Raw genomic sequence first — 21,075 nt, forward strand, 5'->3', positions numbered from 1 at the left:
ACAGCACAATCACGAAGGATGCATGATTCGAAGTCGTTTCGACCGTCGTCCGTCGTCCGTTGTCGGCTCATTGATGCGTTTGCCGCCGGCATGTTCGGCATGTTCGGCACCACGACGCGCATGTTTTTCGGCAGCGAAGCCCGGCGCGGCGCGCGGGTTCCGTATCGGCATGAGGTGCTTTTGTGCAGTTGGTTCGGCATGGATCCATTTTCCCACTTTTTTTTTTTTTTTTTGGTTCTCTCTGTTTCCTGATTTGGGTTGCGGTGTTGGGTGGTGGTGGTGGCGAGTAGGCAGGTGGGCAGGTGGGTAGGTGGGTGGGTGGGTAATTTTGCCGCGTTTGGGTTACCGCGAACGGTATAGGAAGACGGTGAGTAGTAGGGAGTAGTGACCAGCGGGCGGGGAAAAAGGGACGGAAAGGGAAGAGAGAGAGAGGATTTGTTTTGCATCAGTCAAGTGGCTGCGGGGGCTAATGAATGTAGCCACCTAGGTACATGTACGTAGGTACGTACGTATGTGTGTGTGTGTGTGTGTGTGTGTGTGTGTGTGTAGCTCACCAACTGGTCGTCACCATTGAATGATTGACGAGATGTGTATGCAACAAATGGTGGGCATGGATGGGAAGAGGATGGAGGGAGGGAGGTAGGTACAGAGAGTATCGGCACGTAGGTAGGTAGGTCTACATGAAGCTCATCTCCCTCTCTCTCTCTCTCTCTCTCTCTCTCTCTCTCTCTCTCTCTCTTTCTCTTTCTTTCTACATAGTTATCGCTGGCTCTCTGTCTCGGCGTGGCGTGTCGACAGAATAACCTCACACCCCCTCGCGCGCACGGCCCCATCAGCGCCCCGAACCCAAAACGGGGATCGCTCGTAGGGTCCAAGGAATTCGCTTGCTGGCCGTGCTCCCACTGGCTGGCCACCGGTGCTTCCGCCGCCCTACCCATCTTTCTCACCCATGGGAAAGGAGGGTGGTTGGGGAGGGGGGAGGAAGGGAGGCATGGAGGTCGCTAACTGTGCTTCTGTGATGTGATGGACACGGCAACGTGTGTAGAGAGAGAGGGCGGAATCCGCGCATGCCATGCCATCCGCATGTCGTGAGGTGACAGCCCACCTCAGATGCCCACCCAGATGCCCTGCCGTGGGCTGCCCGCACCCCGGGGCCAGAGCAGCAACGATGGTCTGTGCTGTGCTGTGCTGTGTATGTAAAACCGATTCTATACGCAAGGCTGTGTCATGCATATTCCCGTATTGCATCCAATACGCCGCGCATGGGTGGCGTAGGTAAGCGCGCTGTTCGGGCAAAAGCGTGGGCGGTGAGGTGGGCTGGCCGTCGGGTCTGGGATCGCCCGCCCGCCCGCCTGTTCGGTGGACGGACCGGACGGATAGCGTGTGCCTACTGCCTACACACCGAACGGCTTTCGATAGATGGACAGGCACGGCAAGGCAAGGCAAGGCAAGGCAAGGAAAGCGATAACGGCTGAGTTCCTTGTCGGATAGATGACAGGCGGTCGTCAGGCCTGCTAGCGGCACATCACATGCAAAGCCCGCCGTCCGTCTGTCGACGTAAAGTCACTTCCTTCGTCGGACAGATGTGCGGATGCTGCACTGCCATCAGTTCCGCACTGCGTTTTTAAAAGTTTATGCTGTTTGCTTTTTTTTTTTTCCTCTCTGGGTGAACGTGAGGATGGACGCAAGACGACGTGAGAGCAGTTGCAAAGACAAAGTGCCATATCACCCACCGCTCTATCGACAGCCATGTAATGTAGTGTGATGTGAGTAGATACAGACAAGGCGAGAAGTCCTCCGTACATTCATCTCCCCCCTCTCTTTCTCTTTTTCTTTCTTCATCCTCTTCCCACCTGGCTGGCGCTCGGGACGCGCTTGTGCACACTGCGGCAGCCTACGTAGGCAGCGCTCTGCCCGCCCAAACACTTGCCGCGCATGCGCGTCGCGTCGCATATGTATGCAGAGTCGATCCCCACGGGACTGTCTACACTGCACTGCCGCTGCTGCTTGACTAGCGCCGCCAACCGCCAAAATCTTCGAAATATGGTGCATTGAACCGAACCCGCCACCGTCCAAAGATCCTCTCGCCTGACGCCTCGCCATGCCATGCTTCGTGGTCGTCGATCCGAACGAATCCCATGCGTGCCAAATGTGGTTGTTGCCTGGGCCCTCTCTCCTTTTACCCGCCGGGTCGCGATGCGATGCGATGCGATGCGCTTATCCCCTCCCCTCCCCTACCCTGATGTCCGCATCCCACGTGGGATACCCAAAATGCGATGCAAATCTTCCTCTGCCTGTACTGTCCTCTCTCTGCCGCAAAACGCGCTCATCCGGTACCGTCAATTCGGCGTCTGCGGCCCTGACTGCGCCAGCCCAGCCGCCGTTTGCGGAGACGGCTTCCGCATCGTGCCGTTCCCGCTGCCGCCGCTGGCTCCGCCTCCATCCCGGCCGAGCCGCTCCTCGTAGTCCTCGACCAGCTCGTAGGCGGGGCGGAAGCGGTCGGTCGTGTCGATGCGCAGGGCCGGGTTCGGATGGGTGTCGGTGGTGCCGCCGAGGCTGGTGTAGCCGGCGTCGTAGAGCGGGCAGTAGGGGATGCGGAGGTGGCGGATGAAGGTCCAGATCTCGACGTAGTGCCAGTCGATGACCGGGTGGATGCGCATGAAGCTGGGCCAGCCGTGGTCGGTCGGGTCAAAGTGCGTGAGGTGCTCGCCGTGCGGGTCGGTGCGCCGCGTGCCGACGAAGATGGCCTTGACGTTGGGCTGGTCGCGCAGGTACGACGCAAAGGCGGCTTTCATGGGCGAGGCGTAGGTTGCGAGGGAGAGGCTGTAGGTCCGGGTCGACGAGACAACAAAGTGCTCGACCTCGGGGAAGGGGTGGGCGGATTGTATGTACACGGACTGGATGGAGGGTGGGATTGGCGACGAGGTGGCGACGCTGCGTCGGTGGAGCGCTACAAGGTAGAGGACGAGTAGAACGAGGCAGTCCTTGCCGCCGTTGTAGGAGAGGGATAGTTCGGAAATGCTGGTGGTCGCGTTGGTTAGAAAATGGTGAGTATGGCAAGGCTGACCAACCTATATCTTTGCAACGCCTCCTCTATCACGCCCAGGGCAACGCGGGTCTGGGCCTGGACGGCAGAGAGGCGGACATCTTGGAATTCCTGGGCCAAAAAAGCTGCTATTGCATCGTCTAACCGCGCACATAGCTTCGCAAAGGGTACCGGGGGATCAGGAACCAAGGGCGGGGTCCCATCCACTGTGGGGTAGTCGTGCGCGGCATTGGACGTCGCGAGGGTCATTGCGGAGCGGCGAGCTACGAATGCATGAGAGGGAGAGGGAGAGGGCGAGACAGATGATGCAGAGCGACGTCGGCAAGTTGTAGAGATGGCCTGGTGTCGGAGTCGGCGAGCTGGCGCTATCGCTATCGGGGGGTTGCCGAGGTTTGGCAATGACGTGGGAGGGGGCAGACGGGGACAGGGACGGGGAGGCGGCAGAACCGAAAGATGAAGACCGGGACGGTACTGGTATCGAAACGGGGGCATGACGGTTGATTCAGTTCAATTCAATACCGGCAGCCAAGTCATCACGATTTGGGTGCTGAGATGACTGGACAATATCTCGGGCGGCCGGCTGCCATGTCGAGTTAGCGTGGATGATGTGATGGGCACCCAGGCCAATGCCGAGCCAGCCAAAGGTCATTAGCAACGCAAAAAAAGTCCCAGTCAAAGAGCCGCGCTTGCATAATATTTCCCATCCAGGCGTCCGGCCTTTGACCTGCCCACCACTCGCCATTCCACCTCTCGTCGCCCCATCCGTCCTCTCTTTTTTCCTTCCACTCTCTCCCAGCATCGGCTCGCCCACCGGACACCATCATTGCAACCATGGGCTCTGTCACCAATGCTGGAGAGGCCGGTACGTCGAGCCCCATGCCCCGCATCACCAAGCCGGCCCGCACTTCGCCGCAACCAAACAATGAATTCAGTCGCTGACCACTCCACCACCTCCAGTGGCGCGCATCGCCTACCTTGCCAGCGATGTGGTCATCTCTGTTCAGCCGTCCTTGAAACAGGACTCTGACTTTTCCGCCCACCTCTCCGCCTTGACCGCATCCAAGGCGCCTTCGGTCGTGGCCAAAAGCATCCCAGAGGTACACCTCCGCAAACACCCCGAATCTCTGCAAAAGCTGACCCCGCGCAGATTCTGCCCGCAAGGCAGAATGCCGACCCTCTCCTCTCCGTCTTCCAGCCAATTCGCTCTGGCAAGCTCGTTTCCGTCACCGCCCCCTCCTCCATCCTCGTCAAATCGATACCCCACCTCTACAAGCTCGCCCAATATCCCGTCGTCATCCACGTCTCTTTGCAGCCAACGGGCTACCCTGACTACTCGGACATCACCTCCATCAGGCAGTGCGGCTTCACATTCTTGCAATCCGAGTCGCTGCAAGAGGCACAGGACCTCGCTCTGACGGCCCACGCCCTCGCAATCAAGTCGGGCAAGGGTGTCATTCACTTTTTCGATTCTTCTGTTGCATCCAACGCAAAGCCGATTGCTCAGGAGGACCGAGAACTTGTCAAGAAGGTCTTGGATGTGGATGCCGCAAGAGTGTTCCAGAACACGACATCAGGAGAGACGACGTTGTACGCCGACGAGGGCCGAGTTGCCTCCGTCACCACCTTCGGTGGCCAATCCCAGGTCAATGGCACCGTCAGTGAAAGCCTGACCCTGCCCGATCAGGCCGGTGGTCCTTCTCCCAGCGAGTCGTCAGGAAGTGGTTCTTCGAGGCGCGGTAGCAGCGCCGCTAGTGACAAGCAGAGCACCGTCTCTTCTGCCACGACTGTCGAGTCGGTCTCGGCCAGGCCAGTCTCTTCGGACGACATTTTCAAGCTCGTTTCCGGCATCTGGTCGACTGTCAAGGAGGTTACCGGTCGCGAATACCAGCCGTTTGCCTACACTGGCCCTGCCAACGCTGAGGCTGCTGTTTTCATTTTCGGTTCGGACACGGCATTGTTTGCCGAGGAGCTCGACGAGGCAGGTGGCGACTACTCGAACCCCGGCATAGTGACTGTTCGGCTATACCGGCCATGGCTGGGAGCTCAACTGTCGAGCATCCTTCCCAAGTCCATCAAGAAGCTTGCAGTGTTGGAGCAAGTGCGGAGAAAGACGACAAAATGGGGCCCGCTTCTCATGGATCTTTTGATTTCGCTCAAGGGCTCCAGCGGCGCTTCTCCCACCATTGTTGGCCATCAGCTTGGCTACATTGAGGAAGCTACCGTGCGCCAGGCTCTCCGCGGCGTCTTCCAAAACCTTTACTCGGACAAGCCCATTCAGAACCTGCAGATTGGCAAGATGGATGGCCCTTCTCCTGCCCCTTCTAGCGAGCAGGAGCTCAGCCAGCCCCAGCTTGAGAATGCCTACATGAAGATTCTCAACCAACTTTTTCAGGAGCGCCTCTACATTGCCAACCAGCTTGGTTCCGAGCATGCAGGCATTTCCGCGCAGGTTGCTGCCACTCCGGAATACGGATTCGGTTCGCTTCTTGCCCGGTTGGAGCACCGCAAGCGCTTCATTACCGAGGCTCAGGAGGCTTCCAAGTCGGGCGAGTTCAAGTCGGACGAGGCGAAGCAATCACTCTCCAAGTGGGCTCTGGCAGCGGAGGACGTTGCCAAAGTCGAGGCTCTTGCAGAAGAGGTCATCTCCAAGCTGACTTCGGATGCTTCCGAGACCGCCAGCAAGCTCCTAGGCTCCAAGAATCTTTTCCGCAAGGAGTCCCAATGGCTTGTTGGATCCGACGCTTGGGCCTACGACCTGGGCAACTCGGGTGTCCACCATGTCCTGGCTTCGGGTGAGAATGTCAACATGCTCATTGTCGACTCTACCCCCTACTCCGAGCGCGCTGCTGCCGACTCGGCCAGGAGAAAGAAGGACATTGGTCTGTACGCCATGAACTTTGGCAACGCTTACGTGGCATCGACGGCCGTCTACAGCTCGTACACGCAAGTCCTCCAGGCCATGCTTGAAGCCGACAAGTTTGATGGTCCTTCGGTCGTCCTGGCCTACCTGCCCTACAGCAAGGAGGACGACTCGCCCCTCACTGTCCTCCAAGAGACCAAGAAGGCTGTTGACCTTGGATACTGGCCGCTCTACCGCTGGGACCCCAAGGCCGAGGACAGGAACGAGGAAAACTTCAAGCTCGACTCTGAGAGAATCAAGAAGGAGCTCGAGGAGTTCCTTCGCCGTGACAACTACCTCTCTCAGCTGATGAAGAGGCACCCGCAATTTTCGGCCAATCTTTCCTCTTCCTACGGCACCGAGGTCCGTGAGCTTCAAAAGAGAAAAGCAAAGGACTCGTATGGCAAGCTTTTGGAGGGCCTGCAAGGCGCGCCTCTGACCATTCTCTTTGCTTCGGACAACGGCAACGCTGAGACCGTTTCCAAGCGTCTGGGCAACCGGGGCAAGGCTCGTGGTCTCAAGACCATGGTCATGTCCATGGACGACTACCCTCTGGAAGACATCAACAACGAGGAGAACATTGTCTTGATTAGCAGTACTGCTGGCCAGGGTGAACTCCCGCAAAACGGAAGGAACTTTTGGGAGGCCGTCAAGAACTCGACCGACATTGACCTCGCATCGGTCAACTTTGCCGTGTTTGGTCTTGGTGACAGCCACTACTGGCCCCGCAAGGAGGACAGGATCTACTACAACAAGCCTGCCAAGGACCTGCACTCTCGCCTGCTCACTCTTGGTGGCAAGGCCATGACTGACTGCGGCCTCGGTGACGACCAGGATCCTGATGGATTCCAGACTGGCTACGGCGAGTGGGAGCCCAAGCTTTGGCAAGCTCTCGGCGTTGACAAGGTCGACGGCCTTCCAGAGGAGCCTCCGCCAATGACCAACGAGGATATCAAGACCCAGTCCAACTTCCTCCGCGGTACCATTCTCGAAGGCCTCAAAGACACTTCGACCATGGCCATCTCGGCGTCCGACCAGCAGCTCACCAAGTTCCACGGTACCTACATGCAGGATGACCGTGACGTGCGTGATGAGCGCAAGGCCCAGGGTCTCGAGCCTGCGTACTCTTTCATGATTCGTTGCCGTCTCCCTGGTGGTGTCTCCACTCCCGACCAGTGGGTCAGGATGGACGAGATTAGCAGCACTCTTGGCAACGAGACCATGAAGCTGACGACTCGCCAAACGTTCCAGTTCCACGGAATCATCAAGACCAAGCTGAAGCCGGCTATGCAGGCCATCAACCGCGCACTCATGGATACTCTTGCCGCCTGCGGTGATGTCAACCGAACCGTCATGTGCAGTTCTATTCCCAGCCAGAGCGCGTTCCACCGCGAGGTCCACGCCATCTCCAAAAAGATCTCCGACCACCTCTTGCCTTCCACGACTGCCTACCACGAGATTTGGCTGACGGACGAGGACGACAAGAAGACGCAGGTCGCCGGCAACGCCGTCGTCGACGATGAGCCGCTTTACGGCCCCACATATCTTCCCAGAAAATTCAAGATTACGATTGCCGTTCCTCCCACCAACGACACGGACGTCTACGCTCACGATGTTGGTTTGATTGCCATCAAGGGTGCGGATGGTCGCCTTGAGGGCTTCAACGTCCTCGTCGGCGGTGGTATGGGAACGACGCACAACAACAAGAAGACCTACCCCAGGACTGGCAGCATGCTTGGCTTCGTTCCTGCTGACGAGGTTCACACTGCCTGCGAAAAGGTCATGCTTGTCCAACGCGACCACGGAGACCGCAAGAACCGCAAGCATGCCCGTCTCAAGTACACCATCGACGACATGGGTGTCGAGACCTTCAAGGCCAAGGTCGAGGAGTACTGGGGCAAGAAGGGTTTCGCCGAGCCGCGTCCCTTCAAGTTTGAGAGCAACATTGACACCTTTGGCTGGATCAAGGACGAGGCTGGTCTCAACCATTTTACCATGTTCATCGAGAACGGTCGCATCGAGGACACTGCAGAATTCCCCATGAAGACGGGTCTCCGCGAAATTGCCAAGGTCCACAAGGGTCAATTCCGCCTGACTGGAAACCAGCACTTGATTCTCTCCAACGTCCACGACGACGACCTCGACAACATTAAGGAGATGCTCAAGAAGTACAAGCTCGACAATACCAACTTCTCTGCCCTTCGCCTCTCTTCCTCTGCCTGCGTTGCCTTCCCAACCTGCGGTCTGGCCATGGCCGAGTCCGAACGTTACCTGCCCGTTCTGATCAGCAAGGTGGAGGACACGCTCGAGGAGGTTGGCCTCAGACAAGACAGCATCGTCATGCGCATGACCGGTTGCCCCAACGGTTGCGCGCGTCCCTGGCTCGCCGAAGTCGCCTTCGTCGGCAAGGCGTACGGCGCCTACAACATGTACCTCGGCGGCGGCTACCACGGGCAGCGTCTCAACAAGCTGTACCGGTCGTCAATTAAGGAAGACGAAATTCTCGCCATCCTGAAGCCGCTCTTCAAGCGCTACGCTACTGAGCGCAACGAGGGCGAGCGCTTTGGAGACTTTTGCATCCGCAAGGGCGTCATCAATGAGACGACGCACGGCACCAACTTCCACGACAACGTAAGTTAACAATCCGTCATTGATACCTTTTGCACATTTGCTGACTCGTATTGCAACAGACTGGCGAGGAAGAAGAGGAAGACGAGTCATAGCGGGCGAGACTCTTTTCAGGTCTTGTCTCGTCCCGAGACTTTTCACGAGTTTGTTCTTGCATGACATGTACGAAAAGCGACATTTGAGGGGGTTTTTGCAAACGAATGGCTTTATTGGTTCCTCTCTTTTTTTTCTTGATGGCGTTTTTTAGTTTGGAGGTCGGAGATGTAGCGACGGTGAGCCACTGCCGCCACTGACTGCAATACACGAATCCTTTTCGGTTGCTCTGCTTTTTTTTTTTTTTTTTTTTTTTTTTTCCTTGGATCGATCTCTTCATCTGTACATATTTCCTTTGCGCGAAATGTGTGGGTTGGCACGTCTGGTCTGTTCATCTCTGGTTGGTGTTTATGCGCGTATCGTATCCAGTCAGCTAAGCTAGCTAGCTATGTAGCTGGATGCATGGATGGGTGGATATGTAGGCAGTCGGTCGCTTTTTGCTTATTGCTTTTTTGCTTTTGATCCTTCCTGTTTTTGGCTTTGTTTTGCGTTGCGTTGCGTTGCGTTGACGGCCGGCCGGTTTGGTAGGGATGGAGGCAGGCGGCGACCTCCTTACTGTTTTCTCGTCTCTTGTCAGATATACCGCATGCAATTTCAACAATTGTCCTGAAAGCTGAATGTCCTGTTCTGAATGTGACGTTGTTTACCTGGCTGTTGAGCGCGGAGAATTGGTACATTGGTGAGTCGGTGAATAAGTGAGTGTATTAAGGCAGTCAAGTCAGGTTTTTATCCTCTCTCGCGCCATGTGTACGGCTGCTCATCCATCCATCAAGTAGCAGTCCGAGTCTTGTCAATTCTTATCACAAAAGAGAGAGACAAGACAGATACCTTTCACTTTCAGACTGTTTCTTGCATGTAATCTCTTTGCTTGTAATGCAGTTTCGGAAAAAGCTGATCGGATAAAACTCCAGACGATGATGGCACGTGGCCCTCGGTATCTACCATGTACAAATGTGGATGGATGGATGTGTATGCTTGCGCTCACACTGCGCGCCGCTCCCGCTGCTACTCATGGGTAGGCAAGAAAGACAAGACAAGATGCAAAATCCTTCAAATCAAAAACAAAACAAGTCAAACAACAGGCTCGAAAGACAAAACGCCCCAAAACGCCCCGTTCCGCCCCGGCTCGCTAGAAATGCCACAGAAAGATCAAACAGCTCAATGAAAACACAACTCTTGTTTGACAGCTTTAGTCGTTGTAGTTGACAACGCCCGAGCCGTCCTTGGGGACAGGGGGCAAACCGTACTTGGCGCACAACTCCTCCTCCTGGCTCTTGCCGGTGGCAGCATCAAAGTACGGGCGCTCAGCCTGGCAGCAGACGCGCACGGCGTGGCGGCGATGCGGCGCGAAGCCGTAGCTAGCCGAGTGGTTGCAGATGCGGTTATCCCAGAAGGCGACGTCGCCCTTGTTCCAGGAGAAGTTGGCGTGGGCCTCGTTGGTGGTGGCGATGAGCTCGTTGAGCAGCGAGATGACGTGGTCGCTCTCCGTCTTGGGCACGCCGACGATCTTGGTCACGAAGCCCGGGTTGTAGAAGATGGACTTCCACCCCGTCACCGGGTGCACGCGGACGAGCGGGTGCTCCGTCACGATGGGGTCGCGGCGGACGGCCCGGCCCATGGCTTTGGACCCGTCGGCTTGGATTTTGGCCGAGTGCAGCGCCGTCAGGCTCTCGAGGTACTTTTGCATGTGCGGCGATAGTGCGTCGTAGACGGCGTACTGCGACGACCACAGCGTGTTGCCGCCGCCGCCGCGAGGCGGGCCGGACAGCAGCTTCAGTGATGTGTACGAGGGTGGTTGCACTTCGTAGGTGACCTGTTTGGCATTGGTAAGCGGGTGTGGCGACGAAGAGATGGGCTGGCACTTACGTCAGAGTGCCACAGGAAAGTGGGCGTGAAGAGCGAGCGCAGGTCCTTGTTGCCCTCGGTGTAGACGACGTGGACGTCCTCCAGGCCGGGACGCTGGGGAACAGAGGTGGTGGCGTGCTTGTGCAGCTGGCCAAAGTAGGCGCCCAGCTCGCGCTGGCTGTCAATGTCGAGATCGTCTTGGTCGCGGAAGAAGACGACGCCCCGGACGGCGATGAGGCGGGCCAGGTCGTTCTTTTGCGCATCGGTGAGCTGCGAGAGCTTCACGCCGTGGATCTCGGTGCCGATCTTGGGGTTGTAGTCGAACACGTCCGTGGCCGACGCCAGCAGGTTGCGGAACTGCGGATCGCCCTTAATGCCCTTGTCCTCGTAGGGGATGGGCCCGAGATCCGGCCAATGGACGTCGGGGAAGCGCGGCTTGAGGTCGTCATATTCGTACGTCTCGTGCTTCTCGACGACGGTCCGGCCGGGCTCGTAGTTGAGGACGTTGGACTTGGTAGCCAGCGGCTTGGCGGGCTTGGTGTCGGTGATTTGGGAAACAGGGTCCTCTTGCAGATAAGGAGCCATGGCGGACGAGTAAAATGGCAGGATAGCAAGAAGGGAGTGGGACTTTTAGGCAGACAGATAGGCAGAGTGAAAGGATGGTGTGCTTGAATGACTCTCTTTGAAGACGCAGACGGGCTCTTTATTATAACGCTCGGAGTTATTAAGAGAAGGCAAAGCAATGAGTGACATCGGGAAGGGATGTTGCGCGATGAGCCGTGGCCAGCACCTCATCTTGCGACAAAGGCCGGCCAGCACAGCGTTTCGACTCAGACTTGGTCTGCACTGTTCATGTCAGGTCCGAATCGGGCTGAGAGGAGCTGCCGTGGATAGCTGCGCGGCGCGAGAGCGGGCAGGAGAGGAGGCTGGACGCGCGGAACAAGCGAGGCATGTTTGAGCGGTGCATGACGCTGGCGCAGAGGCACGCAAGCGTCCAAACGCGCGTAACGGGGCTGGACGATGTCTTGAGGGTCGTGGGATGTGGTTGAAGCTTCCCCAGACGATGCGCTCCGGGAAGCTCGCCTATTGGCCAGCTAGGCCCGAAGGGGAAACCCAGCACGCAATCACGCAATCGCCCTGCAAGATGGCATTAGAAGGCGAAACACCAACGTCGCCGTCATCAACCTCATCTTCATTTCCCCCGACTGCGGGTGCCAGCCTCACCCGATCACTCTGCGCCGCTGCCCCTGAACCCCCTGGATTACCTAACCCCAGATAACCTCCTTCTTGATCATTTCGATCAACTTCCAACGCGGCCATCATGCGTCCATCACACCGCCCGGTCACTCCCCTTTGCAGATCCTCCGCTTCTGGGGCTCTGACGTCCCTGAGTTCCTCTTTCCATGTGGGGACTGCCGCCTGAAACCATGCGACTACATGCCTCCGACCATCGGCTGCAGCGAGAGAGCGTTGTCGCTGTCGCCACGAAAACGCTGGAACGGCCTTGTGTTACTGACGTGCCCGCTACCCTGCCGCACGTATTCGACCAGTGCACCCGGGAGATGCTTGGAAATAGAAACAAAGAGAAGGGGCGTTGTGACGTGCCACCATCATCTTCCTCGAAGCGCTTCTACCTCGCAAGGGTCGGCACACAAGAAGCATCCATCTCTGTGGCTTACCGCTTGAGTGCTCCTTGTTCCTGTCCGCAAAGACGTTTCACTGTGCATGCATGGCCATTCTCTCGCCGTGGCAGCTGAATGCTTCTAGTCAGGAGACCTTGTCAGGGATGCACAGGTAAAGTAAGGAGAAGAAAGAGAAAGAAACCGAAACAAAGAACTGAGGGCTGCCGATGAAAAGAAACAGTCCTGGGCTCACCCGGCGTCTTGCCATCTGACTTGTTCCCCTATTCTTTATCTGGGTGATGTAGAGATGTATATGGAACCTTCATTGCTTGCTACAGCTGCGCTTAGGAAGCAGTCGTCCATTGCCGCAGCCAGACCCGGGGAGTCGATGGACGAGTCAAGTCGACGTCCATCGTTACAGGCCGCTGAAAAAAGAAAAACAAGTTGCACCTAGCAGCTAGCCCTGGCCTTGGGCTGAGCCCTCTCCGGGTGAAGATCAGCAATGAACTTCAGCATGGTTTCGATCTCGGGGTAAGCAACTCCCATCTCGTCCATCTTGTCAACGAGTTTGATGAATGCCTCCATGTAACCCACATCGCCCTACCACGAAGCTACAACGTGTCCGTCATGCGGCTGGCCGTCTCTTGGAGCCGAGGCTGGCTTTCGTCGATGAGGAACGTGCGGAAGCCGCTCATGCTGACCGCCAGCGTTTTGACGTGCATAGGAGTGGCACGACCTCTTGAGGTCCACATTCAGAATGTACTGCTGTCCGAGTTTGCCGACCGGGGGCAGCGATCCGTCCTCGAGTCTTTCTTGTTCGAGGCGAGATTGATTGATGAGAGGGACGGACACCGTGGAAATGATTCCGCCATTTTCTTGCCTTGCCACGCTTGGTCTTCTTGTTGAGTTTGTTTTCTGCGGCTTCGAGCTCATTGTAGCCTGGGACCGACCGCTTGCGTCCGTGTCGATTGACTGAAGAAAGAGAGGAGTCTACCAAGGGATGCTCCGTGTTGCAATGAACTCAGTGATGAGGAACATGGCAAGGTCAAGCGAGAGAGGAGTAACGGTAGCAGGCCGACAGTAAGAGGCGAGACTGGTAAACGAAATCCCCTCTCACAGGATTCAAGTGAGATGCTGCGCAACGAAGCCTACTTCGACATCGACGATTCTAGACGTCCTCCCTGTGCCCTTGATCGAAACATTGGCTACCGCCTCGGCATCGCGGCGAACCCAAATTTCATGGCGCTCGAGGCCCTTCGCAAACAAGTTGACGCGAACCACAAAGATGCCATGGCTGCGATCGCATCCTTGGGCGGTCCTGCTCGGTTGGCTGGGCTGGCAGCTACCGCGCGCTTCTATCCTCGCCGCTTGACAGCTGACCTTGAGCACGAGTCTGCTCCTCTCTCTCGTTTGGCCTTGGAGTCGGAAAGGAGCGCAACGTCTGACAGGCAGTCAAGAAACAAAGCCTGTTCGATGCACTGCTCCACGTCGCTGTGATGTCGTCGTGAGATGCTTCAAATCGAAGAAAATATCAAAGCACACTTTTTAGCCAACGCACAAAGGGGAAAATATAAGTCGAACAAATCTCATTCTCTAAACAAGGTAGGTACTTTTCTCCCCATCTGCACTCCTCTCAACCTGAGGTGGAGCGTTCCGTGTGCCAAAACGCTGCAGAATCCCCGAAGGAAAACAGCCAGCCAGCCAGTCGACTGACTCACTGCCGTTCCGTCAACCATCTGGACATCGAGTCGCCTATCGAATGAAGCCGAGGTCTTAATGGTCGGTCGGTCGACCATTGAGATCAGGGTTCGTCGTGTCTTTCTTTCTCTTTCTCTCTGATTAAGAATCATGTTGCCGCTTCCCTTCCCTTGTCTCCTCATCCATCTCATCCACTCCATCCATTATACCTTCCACAAACAACAGACAACAAACAACCAGTCAACCAGTCAGCCCCAAACGCAACGAACGCAACAAAAAACGCAAAAGAACCCCACGACAAAGGCAAAGCCCCCTTCCCGCGCACCAAGAGGTCGCGATGATAATCGACCTCTGCAGCTGCCCCCTGCTCTGCCTGTACATGTTTGTGTTGTTTGTGAGGGATTAGGGATTAAGGATTAGGGAAAGAAGAGGAAGCAGTGTGTGCCATGCCATGGCACGCCATGCCAGACCAGGCGGCGTAGGCCAAGCTGGGCTAAGCAAAGCTGCGAGGCTGTCGGGTACCTCGCCGCCTTGCCGCTGCCTTGCCGCTGCCTCGCTGATGCCGAGCCGGAGGCGTTGCGTGGCGGCTAGACACTATTACTGCTGCTGCTGCTCCTGAGATTACAGGTACTGCTAGTATTACAGGTACGTGTAAATAGCCAGTGTGTGCCATGCCAGACTATGCCATGCCATGCCAGACCAGGCGGCGTAGGCTAAGCTGGGCTGCGAAGGCTGCGAGGCTGTCGGGTACCTCGCCGCCTTGCCGCTGCCTTGCCGCTGCCTCGCTGTTGCCGAGTCGGAGGCGTGGCGTGTCGTCTAGGCACTACCACTGCTGCTGTGATTAAATAAAGGGTGATAAGAAGCCGCTGCCGCTGCCAGCTGCAGCGCTTGCGTATATTACTCCACAAACAACAACTCGCCCGTCGACGGCCCGATTATAATGGCCGTCTGTCTGGCTGCTCGGCTCCGCGCCGTTGGTGCGCGGGGAGGGTGCGTGTGTGCGCGCGTTCGTGGGGTGGGTGTGTAATTGGATTAATGTGAAGTGAAGTATAGTCGGGTTGCGGAGCTGCTGTGTCCAGGTGGTGTCGTGGTTTGTCGTGGAGAGATGGATGGATGGATCCATGGATGGACGGCGAGGAGGAGGAAGAGGAAGCGGAGCGAGGTTTTGAGAGATATCTCTAGAGAGATAGAGAAAGAGATAGAAAGAGATTCAAGGCGTACTTTTATTCCGAGAAGACCTCGAGACGGACGAGCGCGCAGGCGACTGACTGCCCTGCCCCTCGGAGACGCAAAACACGGAAAACGACGATTAAACATTAAAGAAAGCTTTTCTTTTGGTGGTTAGTATAGTCCGTCAACGACCGCCTAGAAGGCCAGGGCCAGCATGACGATCGGTGCGAGCACCAGCGACATGGAAGTCGCCGAGCTCAGCTTGACGGCCGCCGATCTCTTGCCGTCCGTCTTGATCGGCTCGTCCGACGGCAGGTCGGAGCTGGAGGGCAGGTCGGCGGGGACGGGCATGACGCCGGACGGGTTGACGTCCTTTGCCGCAATGTGGCCGTCGGCCTCTTGCACCATCATCACGACGGGCTGGGGCGTGGCGGCGGCCATGATTCCGTGTCCAAAGTGGAAGCGGTCGCCATGCGTGAAGGTGAAGGGAGCTGGAGTTGGCTGAGCGGGCTGAATATCCGGCGTGGGCACGCTGTCCCGCTTCTTGTGGGTCACGCTGGTCGTCGGCGTACCTGTCACGACGTCGACCCTGGAGTAGGGCCACTGGAAGCCTCTTTCGCAGCTGAGGCACTTGGAGTCGCCGAACGTGTACCAGCCCTCGGACCGCTCCTTGTTGAACCACTTGGCGCCCCTCACGTTGATCTGCATCATGCGGTCCTTGTCCTTCCTGTCAAGCGGCGGCGCCACGAACCTGCCGTTGAACTGCACCGGGATGATGAAGCACTTGCGGCAGAACTTGACAAAGTACACGCTGTGGTCGAATGGATTCGGCGCGTACACGTTGATCTGATCGCGGTTGAACTTGTCGAGGATCCCGCGGGGAAGCACATCGTGGACGGGCCTGTATCCAACGGGCACCTTGTGCGCTTGGCGGGACAGCAAGTGCTTGGGGTTCCTCTTGCCTTTGCAGCCAGGTCCGCAGTCGCCCGCCGAGTTGATGTAGTAGTTGCCGTCCACCAGGATTACGTTGACCGTGTTGTTGGTGCCCTCGACCTGGATGGGAGCGTAGAACTGGCTATCCTTGCCCTTCTTCGGCGTGTGGTGCGGCGCCGACGGGCCCGTCTTGGTCTTGTGCGGCCGGCCGCCCTTGGTGACGGTCACGACCTTTGGTGTAGCCGTCACCGTAATGTAGACGGGCGAGTACGTCGACGTAGTCTGGACGATGACGACCGTCGACGACGACGCCACGGGGATGACGGTCGACGAGGAGCCGACGATAATCGGAATCGACGAGGCTGAGACCAAGACGGTCGAAGACGTGACTACGACTGGGACGGGGGTGGACGAAGTGATGATGACTGGTGTGGGCTTCGCCGAACTGGGTTTCGGATGGCTGTGGGGGGGCTTTGGATGGCTGTGGATTTCCGATGGCTTTGCGGGACCCTTGCTCGACGCGGGATCGACGACCACGGTGTGTGTAATGAAGTGGATCGACGAATGCGAATGATGCGACTTCGAGGGGGTAGGCTTAGGACCAGGGGTAACCGACTTTCCGGGGGTGGACTGTGGTTGTTTAGAACTAGGTGAGGATGACTTGCCAGGCGTGGAAAGCGGTGCTTTAGAACTAGTTTTACCTGGAGTCGAGATTGGTGGACGCGGGCCGCGGCTCGATTGTGTGATAGGTCTCTTGCTTGAAGGTGTGACTGGCTTCTTGCTGGACGGTCCAACAACAACCGTTGAAGTAACAACCGGCTTGGGAGTAGATTGCGTTGGGCGCGGGCCGGGGCTGGTAGGTGTGATCGGTCGTTTACTTGAAGGTGTGCCTGGTCGTCTGCTTGAAAACGTAATGGGTCTCTTGCTCGAGGGCGTGCCTGGCTTCTTGCTCGAGGGACTGACGACCACAGTGGACGTCACCACGGGTGCCTTAGACGATGGGGTAGCAGGGCGCTGAGATGATGGGGTACCCGGCCGCTTAGACGAGGGGGTGCCAGGGCGCTTAGAAGATGGGGTACCGGGGCGCTTAGAAGTCGGGGTAGGCGTAATTGGCCTCTTGCTCGTGGGGCTGACAATGACCGTCGACGTCACCACGGGAGCTTTAGACGACGGGGTAGCAGGGCGCTGAGATGAGGGAGTCCCGGGGCGCTTAGAAGATGGGGTACTGGGGCGCTTGGAAGATGGGGTGCCAGGGCGCTTGGAAGACGGCCGAATGGGTGAAGAAGCAGGTGTAGAAACTCCACCGCGGCTCGTAGGAGCGACGACGACCGTCGACGTCACAACGGGTCCCTTGGACGACGGGGTAGCAGGACGCTGAGACGATGGGGTACCCGGCCGCTTAGATGAGGGCGTGCCTGGTCGCTTTGAAGACGGAGTGCCCGGCGGCTTGGAAGACGGCCGAATTGGCGTGGAAACACCACCGTTGCTCGTGGGCGGAATTGGCCTCTTGCTTGTGGGAGTGACGATGACAGTCGACGTCACAACGGGTGCCTTTGAAGACGGGGTGCCTGGCAATTTCGACGAGGGCGTGCCAGGCAACTTAGAAGAAGGAGTGCCTGGTCGCTTTGAAGAGGGTGTGCCAGGGCGCTTGGAAGACGGCCTGATTGGAGTAGAAACGCCTCCGCGGCTCGTGGGCGTGGGCGGAATTGGCCTCTTGCTTGATGGGCTCACCACAACTGTCGAAGTGACGACGGGCCCCTTCGAAGACGGGGTGCCCGGCAACTTAGACGAGGGTGTGCCAGGCAACTTAGAAGAGGGCGTTCCTGGGCGCTTCGAAGACAGAGAGAACGGGGGGCGAGGGCCGTGGCTCGTAGATGGCTTCACGGGGCCTTTAGTAGGACTGACAACGACCGTCGAAGTCACAACGGGTCCTTTCGAAGATTGGGTGCCGGGCAACTTAGAAGAGGGAGTGCCTGGGCGCTTCGAAGACGGGCGAACGGGAGTCGAAACCGGACGGCTCGAGGGCGTCACTGGCCGCGAAGACGGGCGGACCGGTGTGGAGACTGGACGACTTGAGGGTGTAACTGGCCGCGAAGACGGGCGGACGGGAGTCGAAACCGGACGGCTCGAGGGCGTCACCGGCCGCGACGATGGGCGGACGGGGGTCGAAACCGGACGACTCGAGGGCGTCACGGGCCGTTTGCTAGAGGGGCTAACGGGACCAGGGCCTTTGCTTGAGGGGGTGACAACGACGGTCGAAGTCACGACGGGTCCCTTTGAAGATGGGGTGCCAGGAGCTTTGCTAGAAGGACGACCCGAGGGCGTCACTGGCCGCGAGGACTTTCCAGGGGTGGGGAAGGGACGCGAAGATGGCCGGACGGGAGTGGAGACTGGACGACTCGAGGGCGTCACTGGCTTCTTGCTTGAGGGGCTGACAACGACCGTCGACGTGACAACCGGTGGCTTCGAAGACGGCCGGACCGGAGTGGAGACCGGGCGGCTGGAGGGCGTCACTGGCCGCGACGACTTTCCAGGGGTGGGAAAGGGACGCGAAGATGGCCGAACGGGCGTGGAAACCGGACGACTCGAGGGCGTCACTGGCTTCTTGCTCGAGGGACTAACGGGGCCAGGGCCTTTGCTTGAAGGGGGGACAACGACCGTCGACGTGACAACCGGTCCCTTCGAAGATGGCCGGACCGGAGTGGAGACCGGGCGGCTCGAGGGCGTCACTGGACGCGAGGACTTTCCAGGGGTGGGAAATGGACGCGAAGACTTCCCAGGGGTAGGACGAGAAGACTTTCCGGGCGTCGGAACCGCTGATTTCGACGGGCTAACGACGACCGTAGACGTGACGACCGGTGGCTTAGAGCTCGGGGTCAGTGGGCGCGAAGACTTCCCAGGGGTGGGAAGAGAACTCTTTCCGGGCGTGGGACGGGAAGATTTTCCGGGCGTGGGAACGGAAGATTTTCCAGGCGTCGGCACCGACGATTTGCCTGGGGTGGGTTTGGAGATCGGGGTCACTGGACGCGAGGACTTGCCCGGAGTGGGACGAGACGACTTTCCAGGCGTCGGAACCACTGATTTTGACGGGCTAACCACGACAGTCGACGTGACAACCGGTGCCTTTGAGCTCGGGGTCAATGGACGCGAAGACTTTCCGGGGGTGGGGCGGGAAGATCTTCCAGGGGTAGGAAGAGAACTCTTTCCAGGGGTGGGACGGGAACTCTTTCCAGGGGTAGGAAGAGAACTCTTTCCAGGGGTAGGAAGAGAGCTCTTTCCAGGAGTAGGGCGGGAGCTCTTTCCAGGGGTAGGAACAGAACTCTTACCAGGCGTCGGCAGCGACGACTTGCCCGGCGTAGGCCGCGAGCTAGGACGAGGTCCGGGGCCACGCGAGCTGGACGGGGTGATGGTGGATCTCGGCGGGGGAACGTAGGTCGTCGGGGTGATGAAGGGACGGCTGCTGCTGGAGAGCTTGGTCGTCGAGACGGGGCGCGGAGCCGGCATCGACCCCGACGTGTGGTGGACCCAGTCGTGGCACGAGGCAGACGACGCGTCCTTGCCGTCGCAGCACTTGGTGCAGCTGCTCGTGGGCGTCAAGCGGCCAGGGGTGGGCGTCTTGTCGGGGATGACGACGTACTTCTTCCTCAGGGCCCGCGCACTCCAGAAAGGTGCGCCTGCGTAGTATGTCCTGTGCGTGCTGCCGTCGGCCACCATGCCGCAGTCCAATGTGTTGGGGACATAGGTCACGCCGTGACATTTGTCGTTCATGCTGCAGCGCTCCATGCAGCCCTCAAAGTCTTGAGTGACGGCGCGGTCAATGTAATCGGCCGCTGCGTAAGAAACGCTGCACTCAATCGTGTACTCGTCGCCTTCAACGGGAGAGTAGCGGTCTCCACCGTCTTCCGGGCACCGTTGTCCATGAGAGTGGTGCTTGCCACCATGTTTTCCAGTGCTCGACGCAGCAGGAGGAGCAGGTTTTGAAGACTGGCCAAGCGTCCTGGTCACCAAGACGGTAGACTGCTTCGAGGACTGAGGTGATGGCTTCTTTGTTGAAGTGACGACCTTGGTAGAGGGCCGAGGGGTCTCTGGGCGCTTTGTTGAAGTCACCACCTTCGTAGAGGGCCGAGGGGTCTCTGGGCGTTTTGTAGAAGTCACCACCTTCGTCGAAGGCCGGGGAGTCTCCGGACGCCTTGTCGAAGTCACCACCTTGGTCGAAGGTTCCGCACGGCGCGTCGAAGTGACGACCTTGGTAGAAGGACGAGGAGTCTGTGGGCGCCTGGTCGACGTGACGATGACCGTGGAGTGGCCATGGTGGCCAGGGGAGCTACTCGCGCCCTTGACGGAAGTGACAATGACGGTAGAGTGGCCATGCTGGCTCGAGGAACTCGGACGCTTGACTGATGTGACAACAACTGTAGAGTGGCCGTGGTGAGTCGATGAGCTCGGGCGCTTGACCGAAGTGACCACGACGGTCGAGGGAGTGAGCGGGCGCTTGGTAGAAGTGACCAAAACAGTCGAAGGAGTGAGCGGCCGCTTGGTAGAGGTGACCAGGATCGTCGAGGGGGTAAGGGGGCGCTGTGTCGAAGTCACGACGACAGTCTGGGCGCGTCTCGCATTCCAGAAAGCCGGGTCACGGACGACGGGCCTGATGGTCTTCTTGAGGTGGCACGTCTTGGAAGCAGAGTTCCATGAGGCGTCGACGCAGCCGGGCTCCTTGTCACAGCGGTCGACGCACTCTGAGAAGCCAATGTTCTTCACCGTCGTCGAGGGGTCGTTGTGGACCGGGGGACGGTGAAGTCCACACTCGACGACGTATGGAATGTTTGCATTGGACCTCTGCGTCGTACCATTGTACGCCGGACAGGCTTGGCTAGGCTGAGAGATACATGTCAGCGGGAAGGAACTGAAGAGGATGAGACGAACTTACCACGGCCATGGTATCCATGATGTCCAGGTTGTCCATGGCGTTCATGGTGTCGAATGCTGGGAACATTAAATTGTCCGCGTCGACATTATGTGGTCTAGCAAAGACAGCAGATGGCCTCAGAGCCATAAGGCCCAAGGCCACCACGCCGAGAGATAACATCCTGGCGGACTGGTGCGCACGGGAGTGGACAAGAAAAGAGAGAAAGAGAGAATCG

General features: G+C 58.1%; 3 protein-coding genes across 3 annotated transcripts; 1 reads left to right on the top strand and 2 right to left on the bottom strand.

Annotated features, from left to right (window-relative positions):
* Positions 1 to 2,230: 2,230 nt before the first annotated feature.
* On the bottom strand, positions 2,231 to 3,606 carry J3D65DRAFT_621060 (uncharacterized protein). Its single transcript, XM_066799916.1, has 2 exons — positions 3,072 to 3,606; positions 2,231 to 3,021 (listed from the first exon to the last, which is right to left on the bottom strand). Exons 1-2 carry the CDS (start codon positions 3,536 to 3,538, stop codon positions 2,340 to 2,342), a joined length of 1,149 nt encoding a protein of 382 aa, XP_066655817.1. The 5' UTR covers positions 3,539 to 3,606; the 3' UTR covers positions 2,231 to 2,339.
* A 95-nt stretch (positions 3,607 to 3,701) lies between these two features.
* J3D65DRAFT_316444 (uncharacterized protein) lies at positions 3,702 to 8,724 on the top strand. The gene is made up of 4 exons (XM_066795310.1): positions 3,702 to 3,908; positions 4,004 to 4,143; positions 4,194 to 8,576; positions 8,636 to 8,724. The coding sequence occupies exons 1-4, from the start codon at positions 3,878 to 3,880 to the stop codon at positions 8,666 to 8,668; spliced, it is 4,587 nt and encodes a 1,528-aa protein (XP_066655818.1). The 5' UTR covers positions 3,702 to 3,877; the 3' UTR covers positions 8,669 to 8,724.
* A 766-nt stretch (positions 8,725 to 9,490) lies between these two features.
* On the bottom strand, positions 9,491 to 11,542 carry J3D65DRAFT_587391 (uncharacterized protein). Its single transcript, XM_066797765.1, has 2 exons — positions 10,533 to 11,542; positions 9,491 to 10,479 (listed from the first exon to the last, which is right to left on the bottom strand). Exons 1-2 carry the CDS (start codon positions 11,094 to 11,096, stop codon positions 9,856 to 9,858), a joined length of 1,188 nt encoding a protein of 395 aa, XP_066655819.1. The 5' UTR covers positions 11,097 to 11,542; the 3' UTR covers positions 9,491 to 9,855.
* Positions 11,543 to 21,075: the final 9,533 nt, after the last annotated feature.

Source organism: Phyllosticta citribraziliensis (genome assembly GCF_038025025.1).
Source record: "Phyllosticta citribraziliensis strain CPC 17464 chromosome Unknown J3D65scaffold_5, whole genome shotgun sequence".
In the NCBI taxonomy this organism is placed as follows: Eukaryota; Fungi; Ascomycota; class Dothideomycetes; order Botryosphaeriales; family Phyllostictaceae; genus Phyllosticta; species Phyllosticta citribraziliensis.

What these genes read in the sequence shown, in the direction of transcription:
- J3D65DRAFT_587391 (XM_066797765.1), bottom strand. Translation starts at nt 11,096, where the DNA reads ATGGCTCCTTATCTGCAAGAGGACCCTGTTTCCCAAATCACCGACACC. An exon ending in CTTTCCTGTGGCACTCTGAC is followed by an intron (nt 10,480 to 10,532) that starts GTAAGTGCCAGC and finishes AATGCCAAACAG; the next exon opens with GTCACCTACGAAGTGCAACC.
- J3D65DRAFT_316444 (XM_066795310.1), top strand. Translation starts at nt 3,878, where the DNA reads ATGGGCTCTGTCACCAATGCTGGAGAGGCCG. An exon ending in CACCAATGCTGGAGAGGCCG is followed by an intron (nt 3,909 to 4,003) that starts GTACGTCGAGCC and finishes CACCACCTCCAG; the next exon opens with TGGCGCGCATCGCCTACCTT. An exon ending in TGGCCAAAAGCATCCCAGAG is followed by an intron (nt 4,144 to 4,193) that starts GTACACCTCCGC and finishes GACCCCGCGCAG; the next exon opens with ATTCTGCCCGCAAGGCAGAA.
- J3D65DRAFT_621060 (XM_066799916.1), bottom strand. Translation starts at nt 3,538, where the DNA reads ATGCCCCCGTTTCGATACCAGTACCGTCCCGGTCTTCATCTTTCGGTT. An exon ending in GAGGCGTTGCAAAGATATAG is followed by an intron (nt 3,022 to 3,071) that starts GTTGGTCAGCCT and finishes CGCGACCACCAG; the next exon opens with CATTTCCGAACTATCCCTCT.